At 37.1% G+C, this 18,095-nt stretch overlaps 1 protein-coding gene across 9 annotated transcripts in view; it reads right to left on the reverse strand.

Moving 5' to 3' along the window:
* Positions 1–1,714: 1,714 nt before the first annotated feature.
* Positions 1,715–18,095, reverse strand: part of MTDH (metadherin) — a 50,286-nt gene continuing 33,905 nt past the window's right edge. For all 9 annotated transcript variants that reach the window (XM_084864559.1, XM_084864558.1, XM_084864564.1 and 6 more), the window contains 5 exons: positions 14,787–14,911; positions 9,725–9,832; positions 6,601–6,741; positions 4,047–4,203; positions 1,715–3,438 (listed from right to left, as the gene is read on the reverse strand). In XM_084864559.1, coding sequence (XP_084720685.1) covers positions 3,368–3,438; positions 4,047–4,203; positions 6,601–6,741; positions 9,725–9,832; positions 14,787–14,911 — 602 coding nt within the window. In that variant the 3' untranslated portion in view covers positions 1,715–3,367. The remainder of the gene's footprint in view (positions 3,439–4,046; positions 4,204–6,600; positions 6,742–9,724; positions 9,833–14,786; positions 14,912–18,095) is intronic.

The following is an 18,095-nucleotide window of genomic DNA, read 5'->3' on the forward strand; positions in this document are numbered from 1 at the left end:
CCACTCTCGGCCCTGACTGGACAGCCACGTGTCGAGGACAGGGAGGGGCAGCAGCGGGACCGTGCGTCCCTGACCTTGCAGCGTCACGTTGCGCTGGGCTGGCTGCCTTTACACGAGAGAGAAATAAACCATCTTATTTAAGTTGTTCTTGTTGGGGGGACACGGCCACACTCACACACAGTGCCAAAGGGGAATCAACTTCTGAGCCTAAAAGGTTGACACCATTGGTGTAACTCACCTGGTGGCAGTTACTTCTCTTGCTAACGTGCGGTAAGATAGAAGCTGTTTCCCAGCGCCATGAACTGGGACATTCTAAGAGATGCTTAACTCCAAATATTTGACTGGTAAAGCCTACAGGTGCACCTATGGTTTTAGACAGAAACATCCAGAACATCAAAAAGTAATTGACTTTATAATAGCTTACGATGCAAAATGACTGAGAAGTCCCTCCCCATAAGAGATCTAGAATGAGCAAGTTAAACAAAACAAAAATGGCTTTATTTACAATACTCAATGCATTTTACAAATAACACATTTGCATTCCCTAAGTCTTTTGGAAAGTAATTCCAGTTTGTGCAGTGAGTTTACAGGAAAGACTTAAGACATCTATTAGACATCTTAAACCTAATTTCTAAGTTTTGAAAGACCTTATATTAACAGACGACTGTTTTTAATGAAGAAAAACTATAACTCTGTAGTTAAATATTGCCCTTCAATATTTTTTAACCAAATACAAACTGGATTAGTCTATGAAGTAATACCATTAGATTTGAATGTATTATTTTCACTGTTCCCTCCCACCCCCCAACAGAACGCATGCACCAAGTAAACATGGTAAATTACATTGGCGTTTTAATACTTTTTGGACTCTCTCAACTGTTTCACTTAGTCCAGAGTATAGTTAGATGAGGTTTCCACCTGGGGAAACCCTAAACCACTACTCCCCAGTCCAGAACAGGGAGGAATTTTCAGTGTACGGAGACAGAAGAGATTAGGACGATTTAAAGTAGTTTTCTACAGGAGCCTTAATTGCTCCTCAGAACAGGTGCCCTCCAGGCCTGAAGACCAAAGGGATCAGTCATCTTCCTACTGACAGTTTGGGGAGCCACTAATCCGAGCCCCAGGGAGCAATGGGCTCCTCTTCCCCTCCTCCCTGAATCACTACTTGATTGTATGCCTTCTGAGTTGATGATGGGAACAGTTCCTGTGTTGATTCCAGAAACTCCTTTCATGTCACAGAAAGACCTCTGGGACACGTCAAGAGCAAGCAACAATGATACTGTAATCCGGCGGGAGTTTGCAGCTCATGCATGTGAACCAGAACGAACTTACTGTTCCAGCGCCACAATTCATTTCTCCTTAAAAGACAGTGTCTTTAACACCTGGCATAAATGGTTGACTGGGTGATGCTAAACTGAGAAACAAAGTTCAACACTTGATATAGCCAACAAAATTCTAGGATAAAGAAATGGTGAGGTAGAGTTGAGAGAGTTTAATTTTTTTGAGCACACATCTTTTGGCACATCCTAAAATTAGACTCCCTACTGAATTCTCCTTTGTCAGATCTTTACAAAGTGCCGGCAACACAGGAATCCTTGAATCTACTTAGGAATCATCTATGTGAAAAGCTAACAGACTAAAGTCATTTGAAGGAATCCATTCCTCGAATGTCAGCATATTTATCCCAATATTGAAGCAAATAAAAACAATGCTATCCATTTGCTGAATTTATTTAAAACAAATCAATTTAGAAATATCATAAACAAAACTTCTGACATGTAAACATACTGCCATGTTCCTGAAACAGATGTTGACACCCGATAAGAGTTAATAATCGCGTATTAGGAAAGCTGTCCATTAATAAGGCCAGTCTTCAGCAAAACTAAAACCATTTTGTATCTTTAGCTTTCCTGGATTGACAATGCAATACTATCAAATCACAATCAAAGAGAATAAAGACAACACTGGATGGACAGATCAGTACCATTGGTTACAGCTAAACAGTTTCATTCTTGGCGCCACATAAAAAAACAATTAAGCCAATCACATCAAATCATGGCTTTTTTCTTTATCACAATTCACTAAGTGATGTTAATTATGGTCCTTGTCAAACACGTTTGGTAAAGGCTATTTACAGTGTACATGGCTGAGCATGCACTATTTATAGTTACAAAGATACCTGCCAGTTTATCACAATAGAATTACACAGTGCCTGAAATGGTGAAACAACTCCCACAGCATTTAAATTAATAGTTTCAAGCAGGAAACATTCCTTATTTGACCATGATTGCAATAATTACAAGAAAATTCTTATAAAAACACGAATCCCCTTCAAGAAATTGATGCATATTCTACGCACTCCAGGTTAAGGCAGTAAAAAACGTATTCCTGATAGCTGGAGGTCTTGACAATGTCAATTAAAGCTGTCTGACGCTAGGTTTCTATTCTCCATCGTATACTCAAAAGTTCTGTCTGTAGAACTAGTTTGTGAAAGATTTCATTTTTATAGTCAAAAAGTGTTAGTAATGAAGAGATGACACTGGAAAAAATTGCTAGGGAAAGGAAAAATAAGTTACATTTTGTTTGAAAGTTTTCAAATCATAAACAAGAGCATTATTTGAGAGTCTCATCTTTGAAAGTATAAAACAAAGACATACAGTTTACCATTCTTAATTTAAAATATATTGTACTTTGAACAATTCAAGTAATGTAAGACTATCAAAAATAAGTTCATAAGCCATAAGTGTCAACTGCATTTTCAATGTTTTAATTAAGAACTTTTTAAAAATTATAAACTAAACCATGACAGTTTAGTTAAATAAATGATAAATGACTTTTTATTTGCACTTGTGATTCCTTTAATACAAATTGCTACCAACAAATATGTAAAGATATGGCAGATTATGCATTTGATCAAAGCACTTTGATTTAAGCATAAAACAGATTCAAATGGTATAAGTTCCGTGCATAAGGTCCGAGAAGTTGCCTACGAATTTGTAGGCAACCCTCTCTCTCTAATCAGAATCCTTTATTCCTCAGTTGCAGAAGAAATAGGGCACAATCTGTTGTAAACAGGGCACTGTTGTAAAACCAGGATAATATTCTTGAATTAAGAACGTTCTCATTAAATTGAAAAGACTTTCCCAAGTGTCTTCCAGCAATGTAGTATATATATTCTGCTGACCTCTTAATTTCATAAATTAACTTTCCTTTGATTCCATTTTTATGGTGGTTATGTTCACAGTTTTGTCTTAAAAATTGGTTTAAATTTATATAAAACTCTGTACATGTTCACAAATTATTGCATAAACAGCATAATCTTCAAGACAGTGTCTGCAAACACATGTCCTATTCAGGAAAAGAAAATTCACGTTTCCCGCCTGGCTTTTTTCTTCTTTTTTATTTGTTTTGGGGATTCCCAGCTAGTTTCAGACTTGGCTGAAAGAGAAATAAAAAAATAAAAAACAACAGGAGATAAAAAAGTTAGGAGGATAATAAATATCGTTATGTTTCAAAAATATAAAAGTAGCACCAATGAAAACATGCTTTGAAGTCCACTAAGAGTGCCTTAGATTTTATGTTTAAGTTTTTAAGTTCTAGTTACATGTTTTAGGTTATTCTATGTCTGCCTTCCTCTTTTCTTTCAATTCCAATATTTAGCTTAACCAAATGGATGACATTTTACCAGTTTTGAACTAGAAAAATGGTAACAATCTGCCGTTTCAAGAACATGTGCACCCTCTGCCCTGGCGGTGTGGCTCAGGTGGCTGGGCAGTGTCCTGTGCACGGAAAGGTTGCTGGTTTGACTCCCAGTCAGGGCACATGCCCAGGTTTCAGGCTTGATCCCCAGGAGGGGCTATGCAGGAGGCAGTCAATGATATTCCTCTCACACATCATTATCGATGTTTCTCTTTTCCTCTCCCTTTCCTTGAAAAAAATCAACTAAAAACTATGATCAGAAGTCTAAATACCTTAGGCTTCTAAGATAGTAACACTTATAAACAGTATAGAGAGCACACAAAAGAACAAAAAATGAGATGACTTACTTTGTGAAGGAGGCACGCTATTTTGCTTAGTATTTGACTTGGATTTATCTGACTCTTGTAGCATCGGTGGCACTTGGGAAGAGCTCTTGTCAGAATCACTTTTTGATAAAATAACAGATGGCTCGGTAGAAACAGCAGGTGGAAGAGTCTTGATAGGCTATTTTGGAATACAATTATTTTAAATTTTTTGTATGACATTCCAAATAAAATGTAATAAATGAAATTCCAAATAAAATGTAATATCATAATAATAAGAGGCCGGCTAGCAGCAACTAAATACAAAAATGGTTTCCAGAAGCACAACTCACACCTGCCCTCTAGTGACAAAACTGAATATATCTTTATCTACAAATACAGGTTGAGATAAAAATGAAGATTTAAAATTACAAGATGTTTATTGAATCTCAAATAGGAGTAAATAATTTTCATTAACTTTTAAATTTATGATTTTATATTTGTTAGCAATTCAATGGTTCTGTCCACTTCCCACCACTCAACTTAAAACCTTTTCATGTGAAAGACAAAAAGAAAACCACTAATTTCTGAACTTCAGAACTACCAGTAGGCAATACCCGCCTTTTTCCTTCTCAAGAGGTAGGAGTATCTCAAACAGCATCAGCAATAGCTTGTTTCCTACCTATGGGAAAACATGAGCTCAAGCAAAAGCTGACTATGGCTATTAGTTCTGCCAATCAAAGCAACTTAAACTCAGGTCCAAATCTTCCAAGTTTTATCCAGTTTGGTGGTGATATCATAATGCCTAGGGCCTAGACTCTTGAGCTTTGCTTCTCCTTCTTCAACCTATGAGCAGAAAGGAGTTAAATTGATTTGCCTCACTGAAGTCAATGACCTGTCAAAACCAAGTAATAATAGAATCTCCAATATTTGGAGTTCCCTGAGGCTTTTAACAGATGAGTAAGAGATCATCTCACCCTTTAGCTTTACCTGTGTTATTTTGAATACCAGAGGCCTGGTGGATGAAATTCGTGCACTGGGGGTGGTGTGGTGTGTGTGTGTGTGTGTGTGTGTGTGTGTGTTTCCCTCAGCCTGACCTGTACCCTTTCCAATCCGGGATGGCTCACTCCTAACCACTCACCTGTCTGCCAGCCTGATCGCCCCTAACCACCTCTGCCTGCCAGCCTGATTGCCCCTAATTGCCTCTGCCTGCTGGCCTGATTGCCCCCTAACTGTTCCCCTTCTGGCCTGATGGCCCCCTAATTGCTCCCTTGCTGGCCTGATGGCCCCTAACTGCTCCCCTGCTGGTCTGATTGCTCCTAACTGTTCCACTGCCTGCCTGATTGCCCCTAACTGCTTCTACCTCAGCCTCTGCGGCTTTGTCTGGAATAACATCCAGAAGGTCATTTGGTCTAATTAGCATATTACTCTTATTAGCATAGATAGAAACCAGGATAAGTAATGTTTCTCCTGCCCTTTGTGCTTTCAAGCTCCTTGGTTGAAGAAAGCACCAAGGAAAAGGAAACAAAAGGAGGGAGCCGTGTGTGCCCAGATAAATCCTGGGGTTCTTTCTTCCTATTTCAGGGATCTGCAGCAGCATTATGGTTCCGTTCAACTTTCTTAAGGTTACCTGTGTTTATTTCATACCAAACATATTGTTTTACTACTTATTTTTAATCTCCTTTCCTCCTCTGTTCTCTCACTTATCTATATTAATATTCTTTACAAGATGGCTTCTGAAAATAATTTAAGCAAAACATCAGAATGTCAAATGACCCTTTGTAGTCCTTTTAAACCTACAAATGTGTTGAGATTGCATCCTTTTATCTCAAAGTACTCTCAGGGAGATAAAAGCACCCAATCCAAATAGGAAGAATGGTTACAACTGTGTTTTAGGACAAGATGGTTATGAATTCTCTCTTATTGGTAATCCCAGTTCTTGTCTAAAGTTGTTTTGTGAAGCAAGTAAGCTCCACAAAGGCAGAGATTAGCTTTTGTTTCCTTAGTTCTCAGAACCTAAAACAGTGTGTGGCATATGGTACCCAACATATTTTTTTAATGAGTAAATAAATGAACCATTCAACTCCAGTAGAATTTAATATATTTCAACAAGATGTAATTCACCTAAATGTAAATCAGTATGTGTCAGTGACCTAGACTTTCTGTAATGTGGTGCCTTCTGACACATCAAAAATTTCCACAAAAGGCACATGTTTTAAGAACCTCTTACCAAATTTATTAAATGCTCCATTTAGAGAGGTTTGACCATAATCATATTACGTGCATGCTTTGGGAAAAATGCAACCAGGCACATTTTCTCTGAGCTATTTATTGATCCCTGCATGCCTAGACAGTTAATAGGAGAAAATATAAACTAGCAGATCTGATTTTACCATTGATAGCTATGCAATTTTGGACAAGTTTGTTCAACTTCTCTAACCTCATTTACATAATGGTCCTACCTTTCTTGTTTTTCTTTTTGTGAAGAATAAATTATTTTGAGAATTTTAAATACTTAGCACAATACTTCAATAAAATATTAATTATAATATAATTCTCAAGTCATCAAAATTTTACTTTTTAAATTTCAAAAAATCACCTGGCTATTTTTGACAAGTGTTTCTGCTGGATCACTAGTGCTTATGGTTTTCGAAGAAAAAGCTTTTTCCTGTTTTGGACGAACTTTAGAGGTATTCACTGGAAGCTCTTCTCTAATCTCCTTTTCTAATTCTTCTGGATCCTAGAAAGAAAAGTAGTCTATTAGATGATTTAAAATTACCCATTTTTACTATTTAAAATCTACTTCACACAGAACTTCATGGATATCTCATTTAAACAATGAAGAAACTAAAATTTGAAGAAAAGTCTGACTCTAAGACTTTTATAAACTTACTAGAGGCGTATCGGTGGAGTCCCTCAGCCCGAGCTGCACCTTCTCACAATCCGGGACCCCTTGGGGGATGTTGGAGAGCTGGTTTCAGCCCGATCCCTGCAGGTCAGGCCGAGTGACCTTACCGGTGCACGAATCCGTGCACCAGGCCTCTAATATGCATATATAAGATCCTTGGTTAATTTCTTCTCCCCTGCCCCCTTCCCTTTGAGACTCATCAGTCTGTTCCATGTTTCCATGCCTGTGTGTTGAGCATCTGCCCTCTGGTGGTCAGTGCATGTCATAGCTTTCAGTTGAACAGTTGCTTAGGCATATATATATATATATATATATATATATATATATATATATATATTTTAAATAAACACACACACATGCATATTTACATATTTATTTATTTCAAAAGGAAGGGAGAGGGAGAGAGACAGAAACATCAATGATGACCGAATTATTATTATTATTTTAAAAAAATATATTTTATTGATTTTTTACAGAGAGGAAGGGAGAGAGGGATAGAGAGCTAGAAACATCGATGAGAGAGAAACATCGATCAGCTGCCTCCTGCACACCCCCCACCGGGGATGTGCCCGCAACCAAGGTACATGCCCCTGACCGGAACCGAACCCGGAACCCTTCAGTCCGCAGACCGATGCTCTACCACTAAGCCAAACTGGTTTCGGCAATGATGACCGAATTATTGATCAGCTGCCTCCTACACACCCTCCTCACTGGAGATTGAGCCTTCAACCTAGGCAAATGCCCTGACCAAGAATCAAACCATGACCTCCTGAGTCATGCTGGCCAGGCTTCATTGTATTTAATAAAAAAACAATAACAGATCAGCTGAAGCCGGTTTGGCTCAGTGGTAATTTCGTCGGTCTGCAGACTGAAAGGTCCCAGGTTCGATTCCAGTCAAGGGCATGTACCTTGGTTGCAGGCACATCCCGGTAGGGGGAGTGCAAGAGGCAGCTGATCGATGTTTCTCTGACGTTTCTAGCTCTCCATCTGTCTCCCTTTCTCTCTGTTAAAAATCAATAAAATATATTTAAAAACAAAACAAAACAAAACAAAAAAACAAATCAAACTTTTAAAAAAAGGAATATCATCAAAAACCAAAGGAACTTTCACAACGACCTTTTCCAATGAGTTGAAATTTACAGAATACATCAATCTCTCAAAATTTCCTTTAAAAGGAATTCACCAATCTACAAGCCCAGGAAGGCCATAATCAACACAGAAATCCAGAACAAGTTGGCTAAATGGATTTCAGGAGGTATTGCTAGCAAAGGATAGCTGTCAATAACATTTCTCAGACAATTATTTAGCATAGTTGTAAATAAGTAATAAGATTTTCATATATTGTAATGTAATGGTGATATGCTGCTTTCAAAAATAAATCCAGCCCTCGCCAGTGTGCTCATTGTGATAGAGCATCGGCTTGCCCAGGCATACACTGGGTTCAATTCCAGTCAAGGGCATGTATCTCGGTTGCAGGCTTCTTCCCTACCCTGGCCCTGGTCAGGGCACATGCAGAAGGCAACCAATTGATGTGTTTCTCTTATATCGATGTTTCTGTCTTTTCCTCTTCCTTCCACTCTCTCTAAAAATCAATGGAAAAATATCCTCAAGTGAGGATTAAAATAAAAATGAAAAAAATCCATGTAGCCCGTGTGGCTCAGTGATTGATTCAACCCATGAACCAAGTGGTTACCAGTTCCAGTAATATAGCATATATGTAATTTCCAGTAATATTGCATGTATGAAATTAAAATATCTTTGTTTTCATCTATATCAGTGGTTCCAATCTTTTTTGGCCATGCCCCACCTAAACATTTCAAAAATCCTGATGCCCCCCTGTGACATATAATTCTATTATTCAAAAAGTGAACTCCTATTCAAGTGGCAGAAGCCGAAAAGGCCACTAACTTGGTCTAAACAAGCTTCCAAAGAACATGGCATCCATGAAAGAGGAAAATAAAAGAACGAAAGAACAGTTGAAGTAATGAGGAAGAAATCCCTAAGAAATTGTTAAAGAAAAAAAGATGTGATATGAGAAAAAATAAAGTTTCAAAATCACATGATAAAGAACCGAAATGCATAAATGTAACTATATTTATATATTGTATTTGAGGCCCCTAGAATCGTAAGAAATGCAAAAAATTCACTGTTAATAACTCATTCTCAAATTGCTGTGGGGAGTGTGCCCCACATTGGGAACCACTGATCTACAATATAATCTAAAACATTTCCCAGATGGGAGAGACCAAAGAAAAGGAAAACGGAGGAGCAGCACAAAGTTAGAATTTCTGTAGGTGTGAAATACTGTATGAACCTCCTTTCCCATTTCAGCACAAAATGCATCTGGACTAATTTAGAATTTTATTTATTTACTTTTGGGCTTACAACTTGGATTTTTTAAAAATATATATATATTTTATTGGTTTTGTACAGAGAGGAAGGGAGAGAAGATAAGAGAGTTAGAAACATCGATGAGAGAGAGTCATCGATCAGCTGCCTCCTGCACACCCCCAACTGGGGATAAGCCCGCAACCAAGGTACATGCCCTTGACCGGAATCGAACCCGGGACCTTTCAGTCCCCAAGCCGACGCTCTATCCATTGAGCCAAACCGGTTTCGACTGGATTTAGGTTTTTTTAAGCAACAAAGGTGTTTTGTTTTGTTTCTTTAATAGTACTATGTATAAAATCTTTAAAACATTTAGGGAATTTTCACATAAATTTGATGTGTGTTTTATCTCTACATAGTCTTAACATTTTCTTTTCACATTTCTGCAGTAGGTGCTTACTGAATGAAGCTTGTTTTGATACTCTACCTGTGCAGGAGAGTTATTGTCACCTTGCTTCTTCTTTTTCTTCTTTTTCTTTTTAGATTTCCCGGTTGAAAGAGCACCCTCTCCTTTTTCTTTATCATCATCTGAAACCTAATTTTAAAAGCATAAATGTTAAAGTGAACTGATTGATTTAGTTCTCATTATTCTGAAAATATTTTGAAATATTTTCATTTATTAGGTTTAGTCTTTATTTAAATACTAAATAAGAATTAGTAACAAGCAATAAAAGTGATCTAAAATTACATCTTAAGAAATAAAGTACATGGAACTTCATTCTCCTATTGTCTATGACTGACCACTTTTTCCTTACATCTTTCCTTACTTACTATAAGATTTACTGTGCAAATCTTGGTTTTTAAAAATTCATTAGATAGGTAATTTTGTTTTATTTAAGAGTTTAAATGTAGAACTATTAGTATTAAAATTGAGTTTGACCCTGTTAAGAGGATGGCAAACTACGGAGTGGGAGAAAATATTTGCAAACCATATACCCAACCAAAGACTTGTATCTAGATTATATAAAGAACACTAACAATTCAATAGTAAAAAAAACCAAGCGTCTAAATAGAAAATGTACAAAGATCTGAACAGACATTTCATGAAAGAAGACAGACAGATGGCAAAAAAGCAGATGGAATTATGTGCAATATTATTAGCCATTAGGAAATCCAGACTAAAAATTTACCATGAGTTATCACCACATACCTATCAGAATGGTTAAAATAAAAAACAGTGGTCCTGGCCAGGTAGCTCAATTGCCAAAGTTGTTGATTTGATACCTGACCAGGACACATACAAGAATCAGCCAATGCATGCATAAATAAGTGGAACAACAAATTGATGTTTCTCTTTCTCTAAAATCAATTACAAAAAATTAAAGAAAGAAAAAAGTGATAACAGCCAAGTGCTTGCAAGGATGCAGAGAAATTAGATCGCTCGTGCATTCCCAGTAGAAATATAAAGTGATACAGCCACTCTGGAAAACAAACAGTTTCTTAAAATATTAAATATAAACCTATTACCCGGGATTGTACTCATAGGCATTTATTCCAGAGAAATAAAAACTTACATTTGCATAAAAACTAGTACATGAATGTATACAGCAGCTTTATTCATAACAGCCCCCAAATGGAAACAACTCAATGTCCTTTACCAGGAGGATGATTAAATACAGGCATACCTCAGATATAATGCAGGTTCAGTTCCCGACCACCAATATGAAGCAAGTATTGCAATAAAGTGAGTTGTAATCTTTTTTGCTGGTGGAGGGTCTTGCCTTCAATTTGTAAATAAATGAAACATTTGTGAAGTGAAATAAAGTGAAGTGCAATAAAATGAGGTATGCCTGTAAACTGAGTAGAGCATGGACTACTACTCAAAAGTAATAAGAAGCAACTAATGATACATACAACAATTTGGAAGAATCTTTAGAGTAGTGGTTGTCAACTGGTGGTCCGTGAGGTCCGAAAGGTTGGCAACCGCTGTTTTAGAGATTATGCTCAGAGAAAGAAACAGTACCAAAGGTTATCCTATATAATAAAAGCCTAATATGCAAACTGTCCCCTAGACCAGGAGTTCGACCAGGGGTGGGGCCAGTGGCCAACTGCGGGAAGGAAGGTCCCGACCAGCAGCTAGCAGCCGCTAGGAACCCTACTTGTGCATGAATTTTGTGCACTGAGCCTCTAGTATACTATATAATTCTTTACATGGAACATTCTTGAAATGACGAAATTATAGAGATGATGAACTTCCTGGTTGGCTAGGGATTTCAAAAGGGGGTGGAGATAGGAAGGAAGAGAAGATGGTAAGAAAAAGAGCAACCTAAGGGATAACTGAAGTGACAGAAATGTTATGTATCTTGACTACATCAATGCCAAGATCTGGCTGTGATACTGTCCTATAGTTTCAAAAATATCACCAAGGAGGGACACTGGGTAAAGGGTACTGTATTATTTCTTACAAGTAAATGTGACTTTCTAATCATCTCAAAATATTATAAAAGGCTTAATTAAAAAATTAAATCTGAGAAAGTCACTGAAAATAACATTCTGCATAATAAAAACTGAATTAGGACTGTTAAATTAGTATTATTAGTACTAATGATATCTCTTCACATATCACATATAGTTGAATTTTCTATAGAAAAGTGTCTTTTGTTTATTTTGCACAGGTGATAGCCAAGATCCATAGACTATTCTTAGAGAAAGAAATGATAAGGATACCTGCTTATTTCTGTTCAGCACCATAGTCATTAGGATGATTTTAGAGGTCTCATGAATCACCAAATAGTTTATAAAATTATTATCAAAGAGGAAAACAAAATGCAGTACCACTTAGTTTTAGCTAACTGTAACTCAGCCATAGAAGAAAGGCAGTTCTCATGGCAAAACACTTTTTGTTTATGGGAAAAAGGAAGAAATCAACTCCATATCGCCTTTTAACTCAAATATTCTGAAAAACTGAAAATTCCTTTTTATTCCCTTTCTCAATCCCATTCCCACATTACCTCCCTAGAGGTAACCATTATCATGAACTTTTTGTATCCATCTAATAAATTTTTTTATAAATTTATGTCTCCCCTCACAAAATGTACACAAATGGTATCATTATTGTTATCTTTCTGAAACATGCTCATCATCATATATCTCTTTAAAAATATATTTTTAGATATTTTATATGTACATGTGTATATAAATGAGATTTTAATAATATTGATATACTAATTTTTTAATTTTAATTTTTTTGATATACTAACTTAGCTTGAATTCATTTAAAAAATCTCTAATATGCCACTGTACAAACAGATCACATTTTATTTATCCATTCCCCAATTAATAGGCATTTAGATGGCTTCCTATTTTTGCTTAGAAATATAAAGATGATCTCTGAATCTGCTCAGAAAAAGAACTGCTATGATATGTGATTGTCTTTATTCAATATCTCCACTGTTAAATTCTGATGAACAAGCATAGAAGTTCCAGTTAAGAGAAACAGACTTTTATTTGTACATTCACTACGTATCAGAATGATTACTGTGTGCTAAGATACTATATACTAAGAAGCTTTTAAAACATGTAAACTTTATTATTATTATTATTTTTTGAGCAGTTTTAGGTTCACAGCAAAATTGAGCAGAAGGTAAAGATTCCCATATACTCCCTGCCCTCACAGACACACAGACTCCCCACATCCCCCATTAGCAGCATTCCTTCAGAGCGGCACAATTTGTTACAACCAATGAACCTACAGTGACACACCACTATCACTCGAAGTCCATAGCCAACACCAGGGCTCACTCTTGGTGTTGCACATTCTGCAGGTCTGGACAAATGTACAGTGACATGGGTCCACCATTCTGGTATCATACAGAGTAGTTTCATTGCCTGAAGTACCCTCTATGCTCTGCCCATTTGTCCCTTTTTTCTCTAGCTCTTGGCAACTGTAGTAAGCTTTTGTAGGTCCAATCTAAATTCGTTATCCCCTCCCCCTCGCCCCAGACTTTGATTTTACTGGTAGCTGTGCCCCTCTACATTTATTTACACCCTTAGTAGTAAAACTCATTAAGGACCTTTCCCTTTCTCTGGTCCCTGAAGATGAGAGGTACTATCTATCCAATTAGAGGATAAACCCACAATCCACTTGTGCCTAAGGTTCCCCAAACTCTATTGCTAGGATCTTATTCTACTAGTGAAATCTCTTATACATATTTAATTTTACTTAAGATTCTTTGCTTCTTTGCCTACAGATATATTAAAGCAGGAGTAGGCCAACTACGAATTTAGCCCAATGCCAGTTTTTGTAAATAAAGTTCACTTTTGTATTGCCTATAGCTACTTTTGCACTCTGTGGCTTTTTATTAAAAAATCTGCTGATCCTGCATTAAAATCTCTTCTATAGCCCGGTCAGAGTGGTTCAGTGGTTGAGTACTGACCTATAAACCAAAAGGTCATGGTTCAATTCTTGGTCAGGGCACATGCCCAGGTTGTGGGCTCAGTCCCCAGTGTGGGGTGTGTAAGAGGCAGCTGATCAATGATTCTCTCTTTTAAAAAATATATTTTATTGGTTTTTTACAGAGAGGAAGGGACAGGGATAGAGAGTTAGAAACATCGATAAGAAACAGATCAGCTGCCTCCCGCACACTCCCCACTGGGTATGTGCCGGCAACCAAGGTACATGCCCCTGACCGGAATCGAACCTGGGACCCTTGAGTCTGCAGGCCAATGTTCTAGCCACTGAGCCAAACCGGTCAGGGCTAATTCTCTCTCTTCATTGATGACTCTCTCTCTCCCTTTCCCTTCCTCTCTCTAAAAAAAAAAAAAAGAACTGAACTAATAGCTCAAGGTATGGATTGGTTCAATTATGCGAATCTTAATAGTTACCATAAATGATGACAGGGCTAGAGGTAGAGAGGAAAATTATTTTATATGTATCTTTTTAAAAATATACTTTCAGATATTTTACATATACATGCTTTTTCTGAATGCCAAACATGTTGCTAGAACTACAGAAACAAGAACTTCATGGACCCTTTAAGGAATGTAGCCTAGAAGGGGGAAGACAGACAATTATGTAAATAATTGATCCTGTTACTAGTTGGTCCACAGTTGTGTACTATTTTACCTCTCCACTAAGCATGTTACCCATTTCCCTGCCTTTGTGGCTTTTTCATGATGTTCTCAGTCTTGTCTGTTGCTATGAAGCCTTCCTTAATCTTATACTGGACACCCTAATTTACTTTTTTCTAAAACACATTAAGAGTTGGTAGGCTATTATAATAATTCTGATAAGTAGACAGGAAGTGTTGTTTATTTTCTTATTAATGTCTAATAGTGCTTTCCATATAAAGCCCTCCATAATTTGTGGGGCAAAAAAACAACAGTGATATGGAGAAGGCATGCATGCCAAAGATAATTGAAGTGAATGCGATCATTATATCTCCCTGAAGCAATCTGCATATACTTATAATAATAGAGACTGTATCCCCTATTAATTCTAATGTAGTTGGGTGTAAAGAAATAGCATACCCGCCAATCCCTTTACTCACTTTTTGATCATCAGGAATTGGCTCCTGGGACTTTAGAAGTGACGCTCGCTCTTCATCTACCCAATTCCCCCACTCTTCTGCTGGTGCATTCCAATCAGAGCTGGGATCAGCAGAAGACAGACCATCTAAAAGTTAACATTGTGAATTAGGTATCTATCATTTCTGCCAAAAACTAAAATCCCTTTTGTAACACTAAGCTGTAATTTTAATTATTGTTCCTTCCCCCGAGCACATTGTAAAAGCTAGGAAAAAACCCCAGTAACAGGATGGGGAAAAATACACTTTTGCTCAACTTCTACTGGGCACATCATATGGCTATTTAAGTGGAATTTCTAAGGAACTCCAGAAAACTTATGAATTACCTATTTAATTCTACTTTTCTTACCTCCTTTGTTATCAGTGTTCTGAATTTGCTATTTAGGTCTAACCTGGTAAAATCTGATCATTTCTTTGTCCTGATTATTACAACATTTTTGTAGTTGATTTTATTTCTAGAATACAGAATTAGTCAATCTTTAAACAGTAGTACCAAAATTATACTCCCTCCCCACCTTATGAGCTTTTCAAGATTAGGTTTTTCTTTAAATTCACTAAGTCATTACAGAATACTTAACCTCTTCTTTCCCCTCTTTTTTTTTTTTTTTTTTAATAATTGCACCTTTATTCCAAAATATGGGTCACTTTTGGGCTTCTATCACCCTACTATCGAATAACATTTTACTATAGACTTTAAAATTCCTTTCTTTCACCCTAGGAGGCACTGGCTTATTCTGAAAGGGAAAAACATTCTTCAGCTTTACCCTGATTAAGCAACTGATTCTCAAAGTTAATCCTTTCCTCCTCTTCCAGGATATCCTACAGGCATGCATATATACTTTTGTAACAACAACTTGTAGTCAGTTTTATTTACACTGGTTTAAGATAACAAAAGTTAGACTTTATTTCTAAATAGTTAATGAATTTAGAATTCTAATATAGTACTGCTTTATTGAAAAAAAATCTTTCCCCCCACTAATGCCAAATGCTGCTTTCATTAAACACAAAATTCTTTTATATACATTTCACTCTGCTTTTAGAATTTTTATTCTATTCCACTGATCTATTCCTGGGGTAGTGCCATCTATAATAATAAAAGCATAATATGATAAATTAGATGGCTGAAGAGCGGAATGACCTTCCAGATGAAGCCGGGGCTGTGAGGGCTGAGCCCCTTTGCATGAATTTCATGCACCGGGCCTCTGATATACATAATATAGCTGTGCAATAAATTTTAGTATCCAGGAAAACAAATCTGTCAGCATTACTCTCATTTTCTTTCTATTCTTATTTTTCCAGGTGAACTCTGTAACTGTTTTTGTTTAAAGGAGAGGCATTATGACACATCTTCACGAAGGCTTTAGAATCTATATTTTGAAAGAATATAGTACTTTCATATAAAAAATCTCATAGGAAAAAATGTCTGTACAGTATGATCCCAAATTTACAGGAGGAAGATATACAAGAAAATAATATATAACAGATATATCTTAACAGTGGAATTACAGGAATTTCATCTTATTAAGCACTTGCTATGTACTAGAACTTGAGCTAGGTAGGTATCAGAGATACAAAGATCAGTATGACATAATCCCGCCCACCCCCATGCCACTCAGTCTATCTACTCAGGGATGGAGATAGGTAAATACAACAGCAAAGTGATAAGATTGTGTCACAAAGGGTATAGAGAGAGTCTAATTAATGGAGGTAAAACACGTAACAAGTGATTACAAGTGTGAAATGTGTTATAAAAAAAGGAAGTCCCTCCCTATATTTTGAAATTTATTAACATAACTTGGGACATTATTACATAGCATTAACAGAGAGGGTAAGAAGGACCTGACCAGGGAGCTCAGTTGGTTAGAGTGTCGTTCATATACCAAAAGTTTGCGGGTGTAGGGCAAATAGCTAGGTTGTGGGTTCGATCCCTGGTTGGGGCATGTATGGGAGATAGCCGATCTATCTTCTCTCCCCCTCGGGTGAGGATTACAAAAAAAAAAAAAAAAAAAAAAAAAAAAAAGTATCTTATAATCAAACTAGAGGCCCGGTGCATGCATTCATGCACAGGTGGGGTTCCTTGGCTTGGCTGGCGATCGGGGCTGTCTCGCCCAGTCCCACTCAGGGCAGATCAGGGCAAGCTAGCCTGGGGTTGGCTGTGGGAGTGCACAGACCACTGGGGATAGCTCCTGCATTAAGTGTCTGCCCCTTAGACAGGTGGTCAGTGTGCATCATAGAAACTGGCTGACTGGTCTTTCGGTCGACTAGTCATAATGGTTGCTTAGGCTTTTATATATATAGGTGGTTCTACATATCTACATATGAACATTGCTCTAACAATAACTATGTCATTTTTGTTAAATTTCTTAACTGTAATGAACTTCATACTAACTTCATAGGACTGCTGAGAGGATTATATGAAGTAAGAGTAAAGAAGTTCATAACAATGCAGTAAGTGGCCAATAAATGGTAGCTATTTTGTTGTAAAAATAATAATTTACTTTTAGTCCAGCCAGTGTGGCTCAGTGGTTGAGTGTTGATCTATGAACCAGGAGGTCACAATTCGATTCCTGGTTAGGGCACATGTCCAGGTTGTTGCCTCAATTCCCTGTGGGGCATGCAAGAGGCAGCCAATCAATGATTCTCACTCATCATTGGTGTTTTTATCTCTCTCTCTCTCTCTCTCTCTCTCTCTCTCTCTCCCTTCCTCTCTGAAATCAATAAAAATATATTTTTAAAAATTATATATTTTAAAGGCTTAAATGGCTATAAAGTTTGGAGAGTAACTGTACTATGGCTTAACTTCCATAGGAACATTAACAGAAGAATAATTTCTATTGGCTTCCCAGAACTTTATTGGTGCCCAGCTGGTGTGGTTCAGCGGTTGAACACTGACCCATAAATTAGGAGGGCCACAGTTCGAGTCCAACTAGGAGATCACAGTTCAAATCCTGTTTAGGGTACATGCCAGGGTTTCAGGCTCAATCCCAGTCGGGGGCTTTCAGGAGATGACCAATCAATGATTCCTCTCATCACTGATGTTTCTCTCTCTTTCTCCCCCTTCCTCTCTAATAGCAATAAAAACATATTTAAAAAAATGTATTGGTCATGTTTCCATGTTTATTGATCTCAGGTGTTTTTTTGTTTTGTTTTTTTTTTTAATTAACTAGATCAAATGAAACTATTTTAAAACAACAAATCAATCATCTAAGCCTAAACACCATCACGAGGAGACTTCTCAACACTTAATATCTTAAGGTTCATAGGCCTATCTGC

Source organism: Pipistrellus hanaki (assembly GCF_964339955.1).
Source record: "Pipistrellus hanaki genome assembly, chromosome: 17".
In the NCBI taxonomy this organism is placed as follows: Eukaryota; Metazoa; Chordata; class Mammalia; order Chiroptera; family Vespertilionidae; genus Pipistrellus; species Pipistrellus hanaki.